Here is a 19,283-nt window from a genome sequence, read left to right on the forward strand (position 1 = left end):
GAGGGAAGGAAGGAGCCTGAGCCGATTCCGGGACCCACGAGCCCCTCGCACCCGTGGAAGCGGTGGAGGGCAGAGTGAAAAATTCCCCCTCCGTACTGAGGCGTCCCGGTGCTGCGGCAGGCTGGCCCGCAGGTAAGGCTTTCTGGGGCCCAGGCAGGGAGCGGGCGAGGGCTAGGGGCAGGAAGGGTGTCCCAGACACAGAAACCCGAGCGGCGAAGCGGTGTGGGAACCCAGTTCTTCGGGTTTAGAGGAGCGGCTCAGCCGGAACTGCCTGGTCAGACCGGTGAGCTGAAAGGGAAGCGATGGCTTGGGGCGGCGGTGTGCGCCCCTTCCGTGTGGCCGCGATCAGACCTGTTGCGGGCGGGCCGGAGGAAGCCGGGCCCGGTCCGAGCCCTTCCGGGGGGAGCGATCCTTCCTCCTGGCCCGCGGGGAGATCCCTTGCGATCCTCGGGGCTGAGTGGAAACGGCAGAATGAGGCAGAGAGGGAGAAAGAAAGATGTGCTGAAATCCCTGCTGTGTTTATTTCGGTGCCTTTCTCTCTCGCAGTTCCTCGGGGCACGTTACCACCGCTTCGCTGTTCCCAGAGCAAAGTAGGGCGTGCCCCCGCTGCGGCGGGCTGCGGTAGAAGTCAGTCAGGCTTGCTAATGCTTAGGCATTTGGGATTTATTTGTTTCCGAGCACGTTTCTTTATTCTTAGTATACCTTGTTGCTATGATTGTAAAGAGGCTGTTGATGATGATAAGAGAGATGGGCACATTCGTGTCTTTGGAAGGAGCCCGAAAACAGCTCTGAACTGTGTTCTGCTCCATGTGTTTTAAGTGATTACCAACTTGAATCCTAGCGTGACGCTTTGAAGGACAGTGTTATGTATTTCACTGATAATAAAAACATTTTGTAGATGAAGCGGTACTGCGTTGAATTTGTATGATCTACTCGGTCACTCACTCATTTTAGAGAGACGTACATTTTTGGCTTGAAATGAGGAAGATCTAGGATCGTTTTTATCCCTTTAAACTATCGATGTTAGCATATAATATCTATGGAGATGTGGGGGGGGAGCTTATTACAAATTTCCTGTAAGATTAAATCAGTGCTTGTTCGTTCTTTAAACATTCATTGTGTCTTGATTGTAAAGCGAGGTAATTAAATATACTGGGGCCCAGAAACAGTTATCTTCTTAATATACATCTGCTTCCTTGGTTAATATAATTGCTTAGTGATAATGTAAGAATAGATGAAAGGTGCTTTAGCAATACGAAATTGTTTGACGTACATGACATGCTTTACTGTTGTTTCCTGTTACTTGGGTTTGGAGATGTTTACCTTGCTGTGAAGTCAGTTTTACCTGAACTGAATTCTTGGCTGTGACTGAGAACTTGTGAATAGAAGACAGTTGTGTGCAATGTCTCAGGTGTAAGTTTGTTGCCCTAAACATCGGTACTTCTTGTGAACTGACACCAAAGGATTTGGGGTTTGTCGTGTTGTTTTTTTTTTTTCCCCAGGGTCTCATTGTCTCAGAAGATGGCATAGTACTTTAACACATGTGAACTTTTAGAAAGTGCTGTTTATATTTGACTCCGTGTAGTGGGGATCTGTAGAGCATATTAAGGCCTAGACTTTCACACAGTGCACAAGCTGTCAGTGCATATATCCAAAAAACCTAGATCGGTATCATATATAATTGAATGCCTCTGGTATATAACGTCAGCAGAGGATTAGAAACAAATAACGGATTTGATACTATGTTGCTGTTTGTGTTTATAAGATCCTAATGTGAAGGTGTGTGGTGGTAGTCATGAGTACAGTCCAGTAGCGTTACAGAAAATTATTAGAACTACTTTCTGAGAAAGTAATCCAATTTTATTATTGTAGTATCTGGAAACTAGGTAACATGTCAATGTAGGTAATGGACATTCTGTGATTATTACACATCCTTCAAAAATTTTATGTAAATAAATAGAGTTTATGTAAATAGTGCTTGTCTGCTTGTGAAGATGATAAAGTTCACATTTTCTTGAGTTAGGCTAGCAGAGTTAGACCTGCTTCTACAGAAGAGGTGAAGGGGTGCCTATCAAAGGGCCAAGTGAGAACAAGTGTTTCTAAGCCTACCAGTCTGCCACCAGAGCAGAAATGATGTCAACTGATAAGAGTTTTCTCCAACTGCTGTTTCATCTAAGGGGTACTCAGGACAATCTCTTCCTCTTGCTTCGGTAGCTTTTCTTTGTTGTACTGTAACTGTATCACTAGTAGAAAAGAGTGTAGGAGTGTATTAAATTGGTAATGGAAAAATATTTTAAATAGTTGCAACTTGTTACAGAATTTGGGTTGTTACCATGGAGCTTTCTATTTGTTTCATTAAAAAATATGGAGCCTCAATATAGTAGCAGTGTTTTGTTTTGGTTTTTAATGAGCAACAATTCATTCTTTTGCAAAATGACAGAAAGGATACTTATTTTGAAAAAGTTGACAGTGTAAAAATGATGGTGGTTTCATTTTAGAATAAACACTTCTGGAAGAATCTTGTGGTTTATTTTTTATTATGCATTTTCATAATTTTTTGTGGTGCTGATTATAGTATTGTCATTTCCTTATGTTTTAGAATTGCATTTGAATTCTTAGTTTGTTCTTGTATCTTCAGCATGTATGGTAGCACTGATTCTAGAAAAGTCCAGCTGTGTTACACTGCTTCTCTGAAGCCTACATATGATTTACATTGTTCCCTGAGAGATCCTTTGGTGAATGACTATTATGAGAGCTTTGCAGATTCTTCATGTCACTGATAATAATATCCTCTATGTAATGTTTTATTTTGTGCAGCTGTTGGCAACTGACTGGTGGAGAACTCATACTTCATAAAATAAGTGCCACCACTTGAAGCTGCATCACTGCATGATGTTGTCTAGGAATTATGGTAATTGGCAAAGACTGAGGAAGGTCAGCAAAGATAGCTTGGTGGATCTGTAGGTGTTTCATAGTTCTACAGGGCTGTAGGATACCTTGGTACATTTACTGTCTTGCTTTGCTTTAAGTTTGCCAGCACTAACCAGGCACCCATTACATTTTATGGATTCATCAGGCACTTGCAGACTCTTGCAAACTGCATAATGGCTTTTTGATTGTCTTAACTGGTCACTTCCTGTTCCTCTGTAGCTTCATAACACCAACAAACTGAGAGATTTCAACTCCCTCTAAGGAATTGTAATTCTATTACTAAAAAAAACACCATGAACTTATAAGAAATTGTATTTCTCAGATTTTAAAATGGCAAATATACTGCATTGAAGGTATATTTTTTCCTGAAAAAGCTGGCATGAGCTTGTCCACTCAGCGCAGAAACTTTGTGCCAAGGGTTTCTGAAGTGGGCCATGATTAGAGACAAGCAGTTTCTTTAAAATGGAAACACTCTTCATCAACTGGAATAACTTTGCCTTCAACATAATGGTAAGCACTGTAATCTTTTGGCACATTGTAATTATATGCTTTTCTTAGTCTTTGCTTTTTCCCTTTCATATTAGACTCTTTTACTCGTAGTAGCAGCTTTTTTGCAATAGTTTGGTTTCAGTTAATATTATTCTGAATGAAAATTCTTAATGAGTCCTTAAAACTATTGCATTAAACCCCAGTCTATTTCTCTCTCACTCCCTACACACCCCTTTGTTGGGTCATGGTCACCCTGTGATCATACAACCCTTTTTCTTTCTCAGGTGCTTTTGGACCCATGAGCAGGCATACTAATTGCAAAGAGAGTATCCTTGTGTAGGGTCTTTCTTCTGAGAAAGACTTGTGTCCATCTTACATAATTTTAACTCATGTAAAGTAATGTATTTTTATTCTATGTCTATTTGCTTTGTCTCCTTTAGAGCTTGCTTTGACAAAGCACTGAAAAATCAATCAAACAAGATTGTGATTTCCAGTATGATTCTTTATGTCCCTTCTGAAATACAAATGCAGCTTCTGCTGTTTTGTAGTACTAATACTTTTGGCTTTTTTGTAGCTTTGTGTTGCTAGAGCTGCAGTTTTATGAGACAGTTGTTTAAAATTACTGGATTGAGTTTTCTACTGTTCTTCTGAGCACATTAACTTTTAGAACTTAGCTTTAATTGTGAGTATGGTAGCTTCCATACCTTCACTTATCAGCAGTATTCATTTCTTGAAGTAAAGAGCAAGTGTTCAGTTAACTTAAGAAGTATATGTAGATCTTTAATTTCATCATTATTGCACAGTACTACTGCTTCTTAGTGCTTTCTTTTTAGTTAGGTGTTTGACAAAGCTTTTGTTCTGTGTATGTATTGCACAAGTATTTTTTTCAGTATGTTTAATATTTGTGGAACTGACAAAAATCAAAATGAGTTACTACTGTTTGTGATTTATCAGTAACCTGTGATTGGTTTTTCAGGTGAGGAATGGGGTTTTTTTTCCTCTTGCTTCTTACATTTATCCTTCATATGTATTAATGTTTCTAACCTTACTTGTCCAAATAACCTTGATTCAGATTCTAGTTCTAACAGCCAGTGGTTGTAGAGAAGGGTTGTTCTTTTCTATTCTTGAATATACAGAGATTGTGTCTACACAGGTGAATTTTAATTATCTTGTACTCTTGGTTGAAAGAGAAAGGGAGAATTTTGGTCTGTTATTTATAGCTTGTTCACACTACAGTATCTGGATGCCTTGTATGTATGCAATGCCAAGTATGCTGGCAAACACCCAGGCATTTTGAACAGGTGGTGCCATTGAAGGTGGTGAGTGATAGGCCTTTAAATTATAGTGTAGCTTTTTTTTTAGTGTAAGATGGGTCACACTTTTTTTCTAGGAAGCAAGAAAGAAACAAAGAGAACTCAAAAGGTAATAAGAAGACAAGTAGACAGCGAAGACTTTGGGAAGAGTTAAGATTTATATATGCCTGAAGTGAAGACAAACTAGAGAGAATTTGAGAGATTTCCTCACAGGTATTTTGGTTTGTTTGGAGACTTCAGACACTTCAGTGTTCTGGAATGAAATACAACAGGATGTCATTTCATCCAGTGTGTAATACAGTGTGTAACCCTGCCTACAGTAAGAATTAAGCAAGTAATAGATGTGACTCGAGAATTCTGAACTGTAAATGCAGCAGATATTATAATGTTCTTTCCTTTTATATTGATTTACCTGAATGATAAAAGATAATAGCAAGCTGTTCTTTGTCTGGTTGTGGTTTTGGGTTCTCTTTAGCTATTTTTTTGTGAAAATTCTAATGTTACAGAACGTACTAAATTCTTTATCACATGCAGCAAAATAATTTTTCCTGTAATTAGAAAGTTATGGAAGTGAAGCATCTCAGAAATATTTCTACGAGCATATGAAGTATTGGTATCTTGTATTTTCCCAAGAAGTAACATCATGATATGTACAGTATTAGACTAATTAGTGTATTAGCATTAGGTTTAGATTTCTGTAGTAGTGAACTGTATAACAAGAAATTAAATACTCTGACATATATCAGCCTAATTAAAAGTTACATGTAATGGAAGAAATGGTGTCAAGACCCATAAAGAAATATTAAGCATCTTATTAAAGAAGGTTTATACTGAGGTTAAATTTCAAAGTTGACAGCAATAATAACTATAGAATCATATATTTTCTTTTGGAAGAAATCTCTGGAGGTCACCCTTTGCCCAAAGTGTGGTCAATTAGAACCATTTTTTCAGAGCCTTGTCTAGTTAAGTTTTTGCTGTCTTCAGGTATGGACACTTTTCACAGCCTCTATAGGCCAGTGTTTAGCTGTTCTCTGTTCTTCAACTCCAGAGTCCTCTATTTGTACATGATTGCAATTGGATATATCAACACTCTAGATTTGCATGTTCCTTTGCTATTCTCTAGTGTATGCTGTGCTATGCCCTAATGCCTGTGCCAGTGAGAGCATACCTTACAAGCTCACATTCATGCACTTAAGGTGTGTACTGACCCTCCCTGTACTGACCATCTGCTAGCTGGAGAGCAGGAACTTGGATCCTCCAGGAGGGATGCTGTACTGTCTGGCCTGAACAGATAGTATGATAGTCAGAGGGGTGACTTCTGGCAGCATCAAAACAGTTTTTGACTGATGCTGTTACATTTCCAAGGTTTCTCACACTGGTACAGGCTTTCAATTTTATTTTGATTTTATATATATTTTCAAGAGGAATCCTTTATTTCAAATACTTCTTTCTAATTTCCTACTTATTGTTTAGTATAACTGGTGATCCTCTTGTTCTTCAGTGTGACCAGTTTTGGGCCAATACCTTGTCAGACAATTTTGCTTATTTGATTTACAGACACAAAAATTCCCATCTTCACATTTGTTATTATCCAGACCATTTTGCCAAGGATGGGCCTTACAAACCACCAAGCAGTGGCCCTACAGGTTGCTTAGTCCTTCATAGGTTCCCAGTGTTCTTAGAGTAGCCTTTCTCTTTGTCCTTATCAGCCTTTGCCTGTTTTGACTTCAGCTGAGCTTTGGCTTTCCAAATTCCTTTCCTAACTCCTCCTTGTAGGCAAAGGCAAAATCTCTCTATACCTTCTGGGTAATCTGTCCCTGCTCCCTCTTGTTTTTGGGCTCAGTCAGAGTTGTGTGCTCATTCTAAGTGAGAAGCATGGCAGATGGCTGACAAGGATGCCACACTTTCCTTCCTCCACAGTGACTGTCACACTTAATCCACTGCGAGACTGGGATGAAGTGTGTTTTGCTTATTTAAAGCATCAGCATCTAATTTTTATGAATTTACTACTCTATGTCTATAAATTAGTACTGACTGTTAATCTGAACATAACTATACTAAAAATAGCTATACTCATTACATTCCCCAAGTCTGCCAGGTAAGAGCATTTCACTGAATTAATAAACCAAAGTTAGGTGCCTGTTAGAAATGGTATGTTGTTTAAAGGATGTGAACAAATGCAGTTCAAGTCTATGATATGTGCATTTATTCTGCAGTTTTTGCTTATGTGGTAAATACTTAAGAAATATGACCCTTAATGTACAAATTAAAATAATTTCATTTCATGCTTAGTGACTTTCAGTAGATAGGTTGGAGTTCTGTTCTTACATGAACTGATCTGTTGTAATACCAATTTTATTATTTTTCTCATGGCTAATGTGTAACCTTGTCAAAGCCTTCTGTAGTAGGGAGAGTATTATATTGTGTTGGTGTGACTTCTAGTTTGGACCCTATCTGCTTTTAATATCGGAAGTCAGCCAGTAAGAGTTTGTGAAAAAAGATGCAGATTTTTTTGAGATGTTTTCTCTGAATGTGGACAGCAATCTGTAGCCCTGAGCTTAAACCTTTACCACAGAGATCTACAAACTGCTTCTGCATGTATTTATCTAAATTAACCTGAGTACAAAACATGTTTGCTTGCTTGTTTTTAAGACTAAAAATACAAACTCTTATCAAATGGATTAACAGTGGCAATAATCGTGCCGGGCCTTATCCCAGAGTTTCCCTTTACCCTGATTTGGAGCTCTGCTGTCCTACTTCTAAGACCCTTCTTAATCTCTGATAAGTGTGCTGGTACCTAATACCAGAATTAAAGCCAAAACAAACAATAACAAAGTCATGTTGTGGAAGAGTAACAAATAAATTGAACCATGAGTCACGGACAGGTGTTAAAAACACTCCCTAGCAGGTGAGTCCTGTATATTGGTCTGAATGTCTGTATTTTATCCAAACAATTTGCACTGCTAAATGAATGAGCAGCCTAGGAAAGAATGGATGGAATCCAGGGGTGTACTTATGTCCACTCTGCCCCATCAGGAGTGTGTTCCTTACTGGACAATAGAACTATATCTTCTGTGACCCATTAAGGTACTGTAGTTTTATTCCTCTGTTATTTATCTGCAAACACTGCAAACTCTCCTTTAAGATCTTAACAGAAAGGAGTTCTTTTGCACTTGCAGTATTGATCTCAGAATAGCATCTGGAAATTAATTGTTGTATATATAATTGTTGTATCTGGTCTGTGCAGATACTGGCTTTTAAGAAGGGGAACATGTAGTTTCACAGTATCACAGAATGGATAAAGTTGGAAGGGAACATGGAGGGTCGTCTGGTGCAACGTCCCTGCTCAAGCAGGGCTGTCCTAAAGCACATTGCACAGTGTTGTGTCCAGACAGCACTCTGGACACAGTTCTTGAGTACCTCCAAAAGAGAAACTCCACAACCTCTCTGGGCAGTCTGTTCTAGTTCATGGTCACCTGCAGAGTAAGGGGTTCCACCTTCCACATGTTCAGGTGGCACTTCCTGTGTGTCAGTTTCTATCTTTTTCCTCTTTTGCTGTTGCTCAACACTACTGAGAAGAGCATGGATCCTTTCTCTTGACACTCTTCCTGATACTTATATATATTGTTGAGGTCCCCTCTGAGTCGTCTCTTCTCAAGGCTGAACAGGCCCAGTTCCTTCAACCTTTCATCATGAGAGATGCTCCACTCCCCTAATCATCTTTGTTGTCCTCCATTGGACCCTCTCCAGGAGCTCCATGTCTCTCTTGTCCTGAGGAGCCCAGAATTGGACACAGCACTCCAGATGCAGCCTCCTCAGGGCAGAGTAGAGGGTCAGGATCACCTGCCATGACTGCTGGCAATGCTTTTCCTAGTGCACCTCATGATACCATTGGTGTTCTTGGCCAGCAGGACAAACTGCGGGCTCATAGACAGCTTGTTGTCCACCAGGACCACGAGGCCCTTTTCCACAGAGCTGCTTTCCAGCAGGTTGGCCCCCAGGCCATACTGGTGCATGGGGTAATTCTTCCCCAGGTGCAGGACCCTGTACTTCATTGAATTTCAAAAGGTTCCATGCTGCCCATCTCTCCAATTTGTCAATGTCCTTCTGAAGGACAGCCCAGCCCTTTAGGGTATTAGCCACTCCTCCCAGCTTTGTGTCAACAAACTTGCTGAGGAGGCATCTGTCCCTTCATCACTGATGAACAGTTAAACAATACTGGGCCCAGTATAGAACCCTGGGGGACACCACTAGTGACAGGCCTCCAACTAGACGCTATGCTGCTGATTATGACCCTCTAGAATCTGCTGTTCTGTCAGTTCTCAGTCTACCTTGCTGTCTACTCATCCAGTCCACACTGCTTGAGTTTGCCTGTGAGGATACTGTGAAAGACAGTGTCAAAAGCCTTGTTAAAATTCAAGGTAGACAATGTCTGCTGCTCTCCACTCATCCATCCTGGTAGTCTCATGGTAGGAGACAGTCGGTTTCAACTCTTTGCTGTCTTTTTTCTCAGCAGCATATATTCTATTTGCCTCATCTGAGCACATGAAGAATAGTAAAATACCTGTAAAATTTGAAGCAGAATAAAAATCTTCTTGCCTGCAAGGAAAAGAGAGGACTAGCAACATAAAGTTAAAGGGGGACAAAAAAGGCGTAGAAGCTAAAATATATCATAAAAAAAAAAAAGTGCTGTGATGCTACTTGGTATCTTTGAGTGCCAGAAAGTACTCCAATGTATTTTGGCTTTGTGATTGCTTCATAAAAATAATAAAGTAAAAACTCTGCTTGTACAAAAACACCTGTCATATTTTCCCTCCTTCTCCTTTGAATCAGCTGTAATCAATTACTGAATCTTTGCTGGTTAGACCCAGTATGAAAGGTGGTTCTTGTACCAGTTCTGTTTCAAAAGGCTAGCCAATAGTAGTTCCCTTCTAGACCTGTTCTATTTGCAGGAAGAAAGGTGTTTTTGCATGCCCTGTGTGGGATACTTGTCCTTGTTGATATGAAATAACTGGACTACCACCAAATTCTAGTCTGACATTGGGAAGGACCTGGATGTCTGGAAGTAGGATTTCTTTAGGATATTTGAAAAAAACTAATAGAGATATTTTTTGTGTGTGTAACATTTTTCTGTTTGTGGCTGTATGGGCTGTTTTGTTTTGTTGATGACTTTTATATGCTTGCAATTGATAAGCGGTTTCTGGAAGAAAACTAAGAGGGTACTTTTTGTATTCTGGGTACATGATGCTAGCATGTTTCTCTCTCCATTTCCCAAACTGTGAAAGTTGGTATGCAAGAGAATGAGGTTTTAGCATAAAAATGTCTTTATTTCTACCGTGGTAAAACTTCTACTTTAGAAGACAGCAGTTCTCCTTCAATTTCAACTGAATGAGAACAGTTGTATTAAAATGTAAATAAGGCCCATCTAACCTGCTTGGATGCTTAAAAAAGTTGGTCAGCTGAATCTGTCTTTGCTGTTTTGGAGAGAACTCTAATGATCATGTAAATTTAATTCTTGAACCCTTTGTTGCTTATAGTTTTTTTCACATCCATAAATTGAAAGGTTACTTCTTTTTAGGAGTTATGCAAAGTGATAGACTACAGAGGTCTCCTTATTGAACTAGGGGAGTTGACAGCTGTGCCTGACCTTGAAGCTGTAGTTAAACTGATGGGTTCTTTTGAGTAGAAAAACGCTATGTGTGCATCTTGTAGGGTGCAGTGGTGTTCTATAAAGCTGCCACAAGTTACTGTGATAAAGTTTTACCAATATGTGCCAATGGCATGTAGGTTTCTTCAGTGTTATGTAGCTAAAGAATTGGAAAACTTATGACATTTTGGACTGTAGATTGTTTGTTTGGTTTTAATTCCAGATCTGAATGAAAACTGAGCTTTGTCCTGTTTATGTTTTCAAATACAGATCCAGATAATAAAAATGGGAACTCCTGGATCAGGACGGAAGAGAACTCCAGTGAAGGACAGGTTTTCTGCAGAAGATGAAGCTCTGAGTAACATTGCCAGAGAGGTTTGCTAATTTCAAAGTGTCTTAAATTCAGAAATAGGGATGAAAGCAATCTCATTATCCAGAAAGTTAAGTTTTTTTAAGCTGTGCATTAAAAAGTGTAATTAGACAAAAGTATGACAATTAATACATCCTAAGAGTATTTTCAATCAAAAAATCACATTTACTGAAATGTCATCACGGTGAGGTAGTAATTGTATGATTAGTGTAACTTTACAGAATCAAACTTAGCAGATATTTCTATATGCTTAAAGATAAAAAAAAAATGCAGTTGCTATCTCAAGTGTAAAACTAAAAAAAATTACACATTTATCCTATTACAGTGCGTAGTATTCCTAAGACAGTAAATACAGTGTGTTAGTGTTGAATGAGTAATAGTCATTATTAAAATATATTTGTAATAGATTCTATTTCAAATGTGACAAGTCAAGTTGCTTTCGAAATAAGCCTAATATTACACTATACCAAGAATTTCACCACCTGAAAAACAGATGGCTGCAGATAACCAGTGAAAAGTTCAATTAACAAGAAGTTGATACCAAGTGGAATTTTTTCCCTCCGGATATAGGAAAAAGGGAGCCAGAATTTAGTCTTATAGAGATCTGTTTGGACTAGAGCTTTTTTGGGAGGAAGTGCTGTATCTTGGGAACAAAAGCCTTAGTACTGTTTGTATGCAAGTGGATACTGAACCTTTGAGCTACATTATCTACAAGGCTGCTACAAGGCTGCTCACCCTAGTTGACATAAATGAGTGCAAAATGCAGATTCAAGTTGCCTTTGTAATGTAAACTGTCTATATATGTGCATGTAAGGCAAAACAGGTAGGTGATAAGTCTTTGAAAACAAGGTTTCTTTAGGCATTTTCAAATTTATCCATCATAGACTGTAGGCAAAAGGTAGGCTTTGCCAATAAAAAAATAATTTACCTGGTAACTTTTTTCAGAAAGTGATGTTTCTGACACATCACTTAGATGATCACTTAGCGATCACTTCTAATGGAAGTCTTGCTCTAAACGAGCTAAGTTCTGGGGAGGACTCTGAATCAGTCATGGTCTCACTCACTCATCAAATTCTGTCTCTCAGTTTTTGGGGAAAACAGTTAATGAAAAAGAAGGAATAATTCTTAGAGTATTTGCATGGTTCCAGTACTGTAACATCAACTTGACATTTAGCCTAGAAAATGAGGTCTCCATAGCAAGATGTAATAAATAATATCTTACTTAAAATTACTGTTGGGCTTTGTTCTCTTACATCACTAAACCCATCAATTTAAATCTGAGCATGAATATAAATTAAACAAAAATCAAGGGGGGTTCCCCCTTAGTCCTAAATTAAATGAATCCTGAGACTCACAGCTGTAAGTGTTATCTCACTAAAATAATGTGAGTTGCACATCTGTTCCAGAAATTAAAGGTATATTGTCTTCTCTTCTGTCAAAAATGAACAGGAAAAGGAAATTGCTGAAAATCTCATAAAGCTTATTCAGTATTTTGAGGTTAATCTAAATCTGCTGAAGATAACCAAAATTTTTATGCTGATCATGTCTTTTAAAGAGTAGGTATTTCATATAATCTTTATCTGTTTTATGTCTAGTAATAATTCTTAAAACCTAGTTGAATTAAATTGGTCTAAATGTTCCTTCTGATTTCTCATTAGAATTATTTTTTCTCTGGTATTTTTCTGTATTTCAAGCATCACCTTTCATGGCTTGTTAGGTAGAAGAAAATTCAACATATTTCAGAATAAAATAGTTTGTTATCTTTACATAGACATTTTCAAAGCTGTGTATAGCACCATTTCTTTTTTATTGCCATATCCAGGTTTCACTTTAACAGTCTTAATTCAAAATTATCCAGTTTAAAAGTAGTGTGAAAAGTTCTAGGACATCATGAATATTGTGTTAACACAGCATATACTAGTGTCAGGTTGCTAATCCCTGGATCAGTATAGGAGAAGCTGACCATCACATCCCTTGTCAAACAGCAGCTGTTGTCATTGAACTGGTAGCTGTAATTAATAGCATTAACCACCTTATTCTGAAGAAAACATACTCTAAGGGTACAGGGTGCATTTCTTAATTGATTAACAGGCTTTTCTGCTGTTACATCCTAATTTCTGTCTTTAAATAATACCTGATTTTACTGTGCCATACATATACCTTATCATTTGAGGCTTGAGTAAGTTTTCAGTTAGTATGCTGACATATGGCATGCCAGTTCTCAGTGCATGAATATGTAGAGTAGATATACTTTGTTCTGAGGCCATTATCTCAGCAGCATAACTTGCTTATCTTTTTATTGTCAAAGGGTGTTTTGTTCCTCAACTTCCTCTTCTGAAATTACCTTTTTAGTAGATGTTACTTACTACAGTAGGACTGAGTCCTGTAATCCACATGTTTTCTGTGGAAAGTGTTCTAGGTACCAAGAGAGAGCAAATAGAATATGTGGAAACAAAAGGTAGCACTCAGAATGATCTGCATGGCGCAACTGCATAGAAATGCTCTGGGATTAAAAGCAGTTACAAAATGGTACTAGGAATTATCAGAATTTGTAATAGTAGCAAAGAACTGTAATGTTGTGTATGACATTTCAGAGTGGTTTTTCTCCAGAAGTTCAGATTTCAGAGTGTACTAATTTTGTTCTTTGTCACCACTTCTAATTTGACAAAATTGCAATTTCCATGTTCTATGGCATATGTCAAAAAAACCCTAATATGGTATCTTCCATTTGGTATCAGTAAACATTGCTTTCTAGGAAATATTGTTTAAAGGATTCTTTGGTATTGATCTACTAAATTAATTTCCATATAGTCTCTTTTCTGCACTGGTTGAATCTGATGTGTCATTTTATATGAAAAATATTTAATGGAAGATGAGCACTATCATAGGATCTGAGGGCCTTGGTCAAACTACTTCCTCTTTGATATTTCTTTCATTTTTTCTGTCTTTCCTCTGCATTAGAAAACTTTTTTCTTCTGTTGGCTGTCCCTTCCCCTCTACTTGTACTTACTTCTGTTATGTAGCGAGCTCTTTCACAACTTTTCCTTGCTGTGGAAGTTTGTATTGAGACAAGCCCTTTTGCAGTGTCTTTGTGCTAGACACAGATATGCTAGAACATCAATTGGAGTGAATTGATGTCTTAGTCCAAGAACTTTTGCATTACTAAGCCTCTTTCTTTGAGACCTACTTTTTATATTGTAGTGTGTGATTCTTTCTGGCATTGAATCCACTGCTCACTGGAACTGAGGAAGAGTAAAGGCAATGTACATATACAGGGACAGGGATCTATCTATGCATCTTCTTCTGCACTCTCCCTATTACTCTTGTGTCTGAAGTGAGATTAGTTGCAGTTGATCAGTTTGGCAGTCTTACCTTGCTACAATAGACTTTATCATGTTTGTTTCAAAAGCTGTGTGAACAGGTGTAGGTATATTGTCCATGTGTTCCCTGCAAGGACGAGAAAAGGAACTCTGAGTGTAAATACGTACAGTTACATTAAAGTGGAGTAATGGCACATGTATTCTAATTATAGCAAGATTAATTTGAAAGCAACTGATCTCTTGTAAAAAAAGGGGGGCCTATCTCCTGAAAATATAGGGAGTTCTTTATACTATCTTCTGATTCTTTCTCTAGCTGATGTAATGGATTCTGAAACTGTTAGCATTCTCAGATTGACAAAGAATAAAACCACCTGGCATAGAAGACAGTTTCTTATGTCATGTGGAAAATTCTAGCCTTCCGAAGTACAGATAAGGATTGTCTAGTGTAACTTCAGGCTCCTGGCAACATTATGTTCTTATTTGTCAATGAAAAAGGATTCCTGCATAACTAGATAAATGAAAGCTGAGGTTTGTGTTCTCAAGGTTGTGTTCACAATCTACATTGGATACAACTGATATGATCTCAAGATCTGTTTTTCCTTTGGATTTGTTGTGGGGACTTTCTGCTCTTTAAGTTGTTTTGTGTACAGAATATCTTCAGCTCAGTTGTGCATCACTACTTCACTTGTCTTTGTAATTTACAGACAAGCTGTGTTCATTTGAAATATTTAGCAGTAACCTGTCATCACCAGGCATCTCTTATGATTACCTGAAACTTCTTTCTCCAAGAGTAGCCTTATATGCCAGAACAATGGTTTCAGTCACTTCTGTGTTCTTACACTGACCGTGGTTCAAGCTCAGATACAATGAAGATAGGGAGAAGAGTCTGACTCTTGTCAGCTCACCGTTCTCAACCTGATAAGCAACAGTTTGAAGGCACAATCAGGATTTACCATTTATAGCCTTTTTTTCCCCCCATGCTTCCATCAGTAACCCTTCCATTCTTCAGGGCTGAGTAACAAGATGACAGAGGACTAGAGCTTGTGGATGACAACTGCAACACCATTCACTTGATTTCCATCTTATAGAACCTTGTCTCTGATTTTAGTGTTTTGGGGTTTTTTTTTCAGAAACTGTTCTCATGACTATTTTCACTGTGTAGCAGGAGCCTGGAAGCTCCTAGGAGGTGTTTTCTCATGGGAGAGAAAGATTCATTTGGATTTAAAATTCACTCTGTAGTTGCTCAGACTTGGAGTAGAGTGCAGTTGTTCTTACTTTGGTAAAGATGTCATGTTACTGAATTACCATGGTAGAAAAAGCTAAGAGTTCAATATTTTTAGATGTTGAAGGCTAGATCATGAATTTAAAAAGAGAGTTAACAACATAGTCTTTTTCTTATTGAATCTCAGTATACTTTTTTCTCTGCATATAGCTTCAACTTCTCTTAAGAAAACAAGCAAAGCCTCGAAGAATCCCACCCTCATAGATATTGCCTTTTTAGATGCTAGATGATTTTTTAATTTGTTTTAATAAGGGATCTTTAGTATTAATTCAACGTTTAGTTTGCTTTTGTTTTTAATAGTGGTTAAGGATATTTTATATGACAGACGATATTCTAGACATTTTCTAATCTATATATGAATGTGTAAAATAAATGGCAAAAGAATAAGAGACATCAGAAATAAAGAATCTTAAACCTTTAAGTCATGTTAAAGCTTAAGATTTTGTTGTTTATATTCTTTGCTTTATAGGCAGCTGAAGTAGGGACATCAGAAATAAGCGGAAAAGAGATATTTCTGAGGAGGCATAAGAAATACTTTGGGCACATAATTGGTGGTGTTGCCTCAGGTCCTTGAGACAGTAAGGAGATGAGGGTAAAAAGCATGGAAGTGAAAATACAGAAGAAATGAGCAGCAGAAGAGAGGAATGATAAAATGGTTTGGATTGGAAGGGACCTTAAAGATCTTCTAGTTCCAGCCTCCCTGACATGGGCACGGACTCTTTCATGTTTGCTTAATAAGCATTGATGAAATAAACTTCAACTTGCCGTGTGCAGCAATGTATAAGAAATACGGTGAACGTTTGTAAAACGCTCACCCCGCTGTTTGGCCCAAGCTGGCAGGGTGTCCTGGTGCCGTGCCGTGCCATGCACCCCGTGGCAGACAGGGAACCCCGCGCCAGGGACAGTCGGCGCCCTCACCGCCGCCATCTGGTGGAAGAAGGAAAATACTCCTCAATTAGACCTCCTGTGTTGGAAACTGCAGGACTGTGAACGCTGCATAACACTTGGCAGAGAGAGAAACGAGTTATACGTATTGTAGTCCATGATGACAGAATAATTCTAATTTTTTCCGAGGTGAATAACATTTTATTATAGCCTATATTTTATCCTTATGAAGCTTTTGTGCTGAATCTGAACTAATTATTAAATCATCTTCTCCAGAGTATGAAAATTAAAAATAAAATACTGTTGCTTTAGAGTGAATTTCTTCTTGCAGGCAAGGGAAAGGAAAAAGATTCTTGTCTATACTATGGAGACAGATGTTATGCTTCTCCTTGCTGGGCATGGAGGGAAACATCATGTCAATTCCATGTACTACCATGCTGCTTACCTGGGTAAGAACTTGGTCACTGCTGTGAAGAGACTAAGGAAAAACACATCAGAAAGGAGAAACTCCAGACTCAATCTTTATGAAGACATTAAAATTAAAGTCTGATCATCTTCCCTTTCTCCTTTCTTTCCTGCCATAAATATCTTTGATTTAACTGAAGACCTACATGTTATCCTTGAAAGTTGAGAGAAATAGTTTTCAAAAGATTGTGGTAGAGTATGTGTTTAAAAACAAAGATGAAAAAAATTGAAGAAGCAATGATGGGTTTCTAAATTACTCTAAGTAGTTGTTAATAATTGGGGTTTAGGTGATGTCACATGAAAGGTTTGAGTTCAGATTTTTGCTCCTCAGCCCCCCAGGAAAGATGAGACCCTGGTGTCCAACAGTCTGTCAGCATCTTGTAAGGAGACCAACAGATTCACAAGATTGGAGGGTACCTTGACCTCCCCTGTTAGGGGAAACTCAACAGAGCCAGGACCCCTCAGTGGGTCCTGCTAAGGTGTTATCCGCCACTGCAAGGACTCACTTCAACAGTTTATGGAATAACACTTTTTATTAATACAAATTGTGATAGATTAATAAGGTTCGAAGGTTGTCAGTGATAGTGTCTACTGCAAAAACATGTTTTAAAGCAATCTACTGATACATATATTAAGAAAGCACAAGCTCTGATACAAAGCAATCTAATTAATATGCTATGGAGTAAGCACAAGCAAAAGCAATAGTCCTAAAAGCAGCATTTAATGCACATAGAGCATATTTCTCACCCAAGGTGTCCCTCGGGGCAGGGGGAGAAGATAGACTCAACCCATCAACTGATCCCAGTAGTTTTGGTAGAGGTCTACTCCTGCTTTCCCCCTATCCCCAACTCCCTTCCATACTATTTTCTTTGTGTTTAGGTGGAGTTTGAGTGGCTCTAGTCATAAATACCTTTTATTTTTGATTGGTTTACCTAATAGGAGGGTGGTGGTGGTTGTGGTTTGGCACCTGCGTAGGGGTTTTGACATGGTTATTGGCTTTAGCAGCAGAACATCTTGATGCTCCCTTGTCAGACAGGTACTGTATGGTCTCAGTACCACAATGTTCTCCCATTCTGCTGGGATTAGAATGGAGGGGGGACTACATAGTCTCCACTTCGTTCCACACTCCATTCTGTTTCTCTGAGCAGATGTTTATTGTTGTACTGGGGAGTACAACTTCAGTCCATCCAGGGAACTGCAGCTACTTTTCACCTTAAAATTCTGAATCCCCTCTAGGTTTAACTGGATCCACTATCCCACAGGTGAAAATCAGGAAACTGACCATGTCACCTTCTGGAAGGAGAACATTGTCTTGCTACTTCTATGTTTACTAAGCAAATGCAATAAAATAACCTAAACAAAGCAAATACTGCTTTAAAGTATTGCTTAGCTGATTGAAAACAGGTAGAGTGATCATATTCTTCTGGAATGAAATGCTGTTTCTGCAGGTGCAGGGAAAGGCCACCTTTTTTTTTATGTAATACTTTTTAGTGCCTATTTTGAAATTAAGAATTCCAGGTGAACAGATTGCTTTGTTTTCTTACGTAGAGCAGAGTTAATACTCAAAGAAATACAGATATGGCACTTGGTTTAAAAATAGATGTTTGTCCTTAAGGTAGAAGGTGAAAGATAAGTAGTATGAGTGTGTTCGTATACAAAAGAAAATTTGCAGGTTTAGTTATCAATTAATCCTTTATGAATTAGTCCTTTTTTCTTGTCCAAGCAAAGTCTTGAGGGCCTCTTCTTTGCGTTTCTACCCAATTTCTTTTGTTACAAAAATATGCTCTATAGTCTTCTGTGTCCTTTCTTGATCAATTCTCTGAATAAATTCTATGTTATATTGTTGTATGTATACCTTGTGGCTCCTGTTTGCCCTCCAGGGTTTATAACAAGTGATTTCCTTCCATTTTAGCCACCAGCATAAGTGTGTACTGGTATGATTATAACAGGTTTGGATACCTCATAGTAACATTTTCCCTTACTCTATTTGCAGTTAAAGTGTTCAAGAAAATTCAACTGTCCCATTTCTTTTTATCAGTTGGAAGTCCCCTTTAGAAGCTTCTAAAATATAGTGAATTTTTACTTCAGAAAAATAGAAACCTGGTGTGTATAACACTTTTTAATAAGCTGTACTCGAATTAGATGGTATATCTTTATAATAATATATTTTATTAATATGTGCCTCCTGGCTGTCAGGGCACTGCTGACTCATATTCAACTTGCCATTGACCAGGATCCCCAGATCCCTTTCCATGGCACTGCTTTCCAGCATCTCATTCCCCAGTCTGTACAAACATCAAGGGTTACTCCATCCCAGGTGCAGAATGCAGGACTTTCCCTTGTCGAACTTCATATAGTTGGTGATTGCCGAGGTCTCTCTGCATCCAGCAACTCCTCCCAGTGTTATGTCATCTGCAAACTTGCTTAGTATCCCTTCCAGTCCTGCACCCAAGTCATTTATGAAGCTGTTGAAGAGAACTGGGCCTAACATGGAGCCCTGTGGAACCCCACTAGTGACAGGTCACCAGTTTGATGTTACCCCATTCACTATCACCCTCTGTGCTTGACCCGTGAGCCAATT

At 38.5% G+C, this 19,283-nt stretch overlaps 1 protein-coding gene across 7 annotated transcripts in view; it reads left to right on the forward strand.

The window, feature by feature from the left end:
- The first annotated feature begins 8 nt into the window (after positions 1–8).
- The window catches only part of LRRFIP2 (LRR binding FLII interacting protein 2), a 60,881-nt gene continuing 41,606 nt past the window's right edge, over positions 9–19,283 (forward strand). For 6 of the 7 annotated variants that reach the window (XM_018075273.3, XM_025895451.2, XM_008921309.4 and 3 more), the window contains exons 1-2: positions 9–132; positions 10,651–10,755. In XM_018075273.3, coding sequence (XP_017930762.1) covers positions 10,666–10,755 — 90 coding nt within the window. In that variant the 5' untranslated portion in view covers positions 9–132; positions 10,651–10,665. The remainder of the gene's footprint in view (positions 133–10,650; positions 10,756–19,283) is intronic. The other variant, XM_018075274.1, reaches the window with a different exon arrangement.

The sequence above is a fragment of the Manacus vitellinus genome, unplaced genomic scaffold (assembly GCF_001715985.3).
Source record: "Manacus vitellinus isolate BGI_N305 unplaced genomic scaffold, ASM171598v3 scaffold_3_pilon, whole genome shotgun sequence".
Lineage (NCBI taxonomy): Eukaryota > Metazoa > Chordata > Aves > Passeriformes > Pipridae > Manacus > Manacus vitellinus.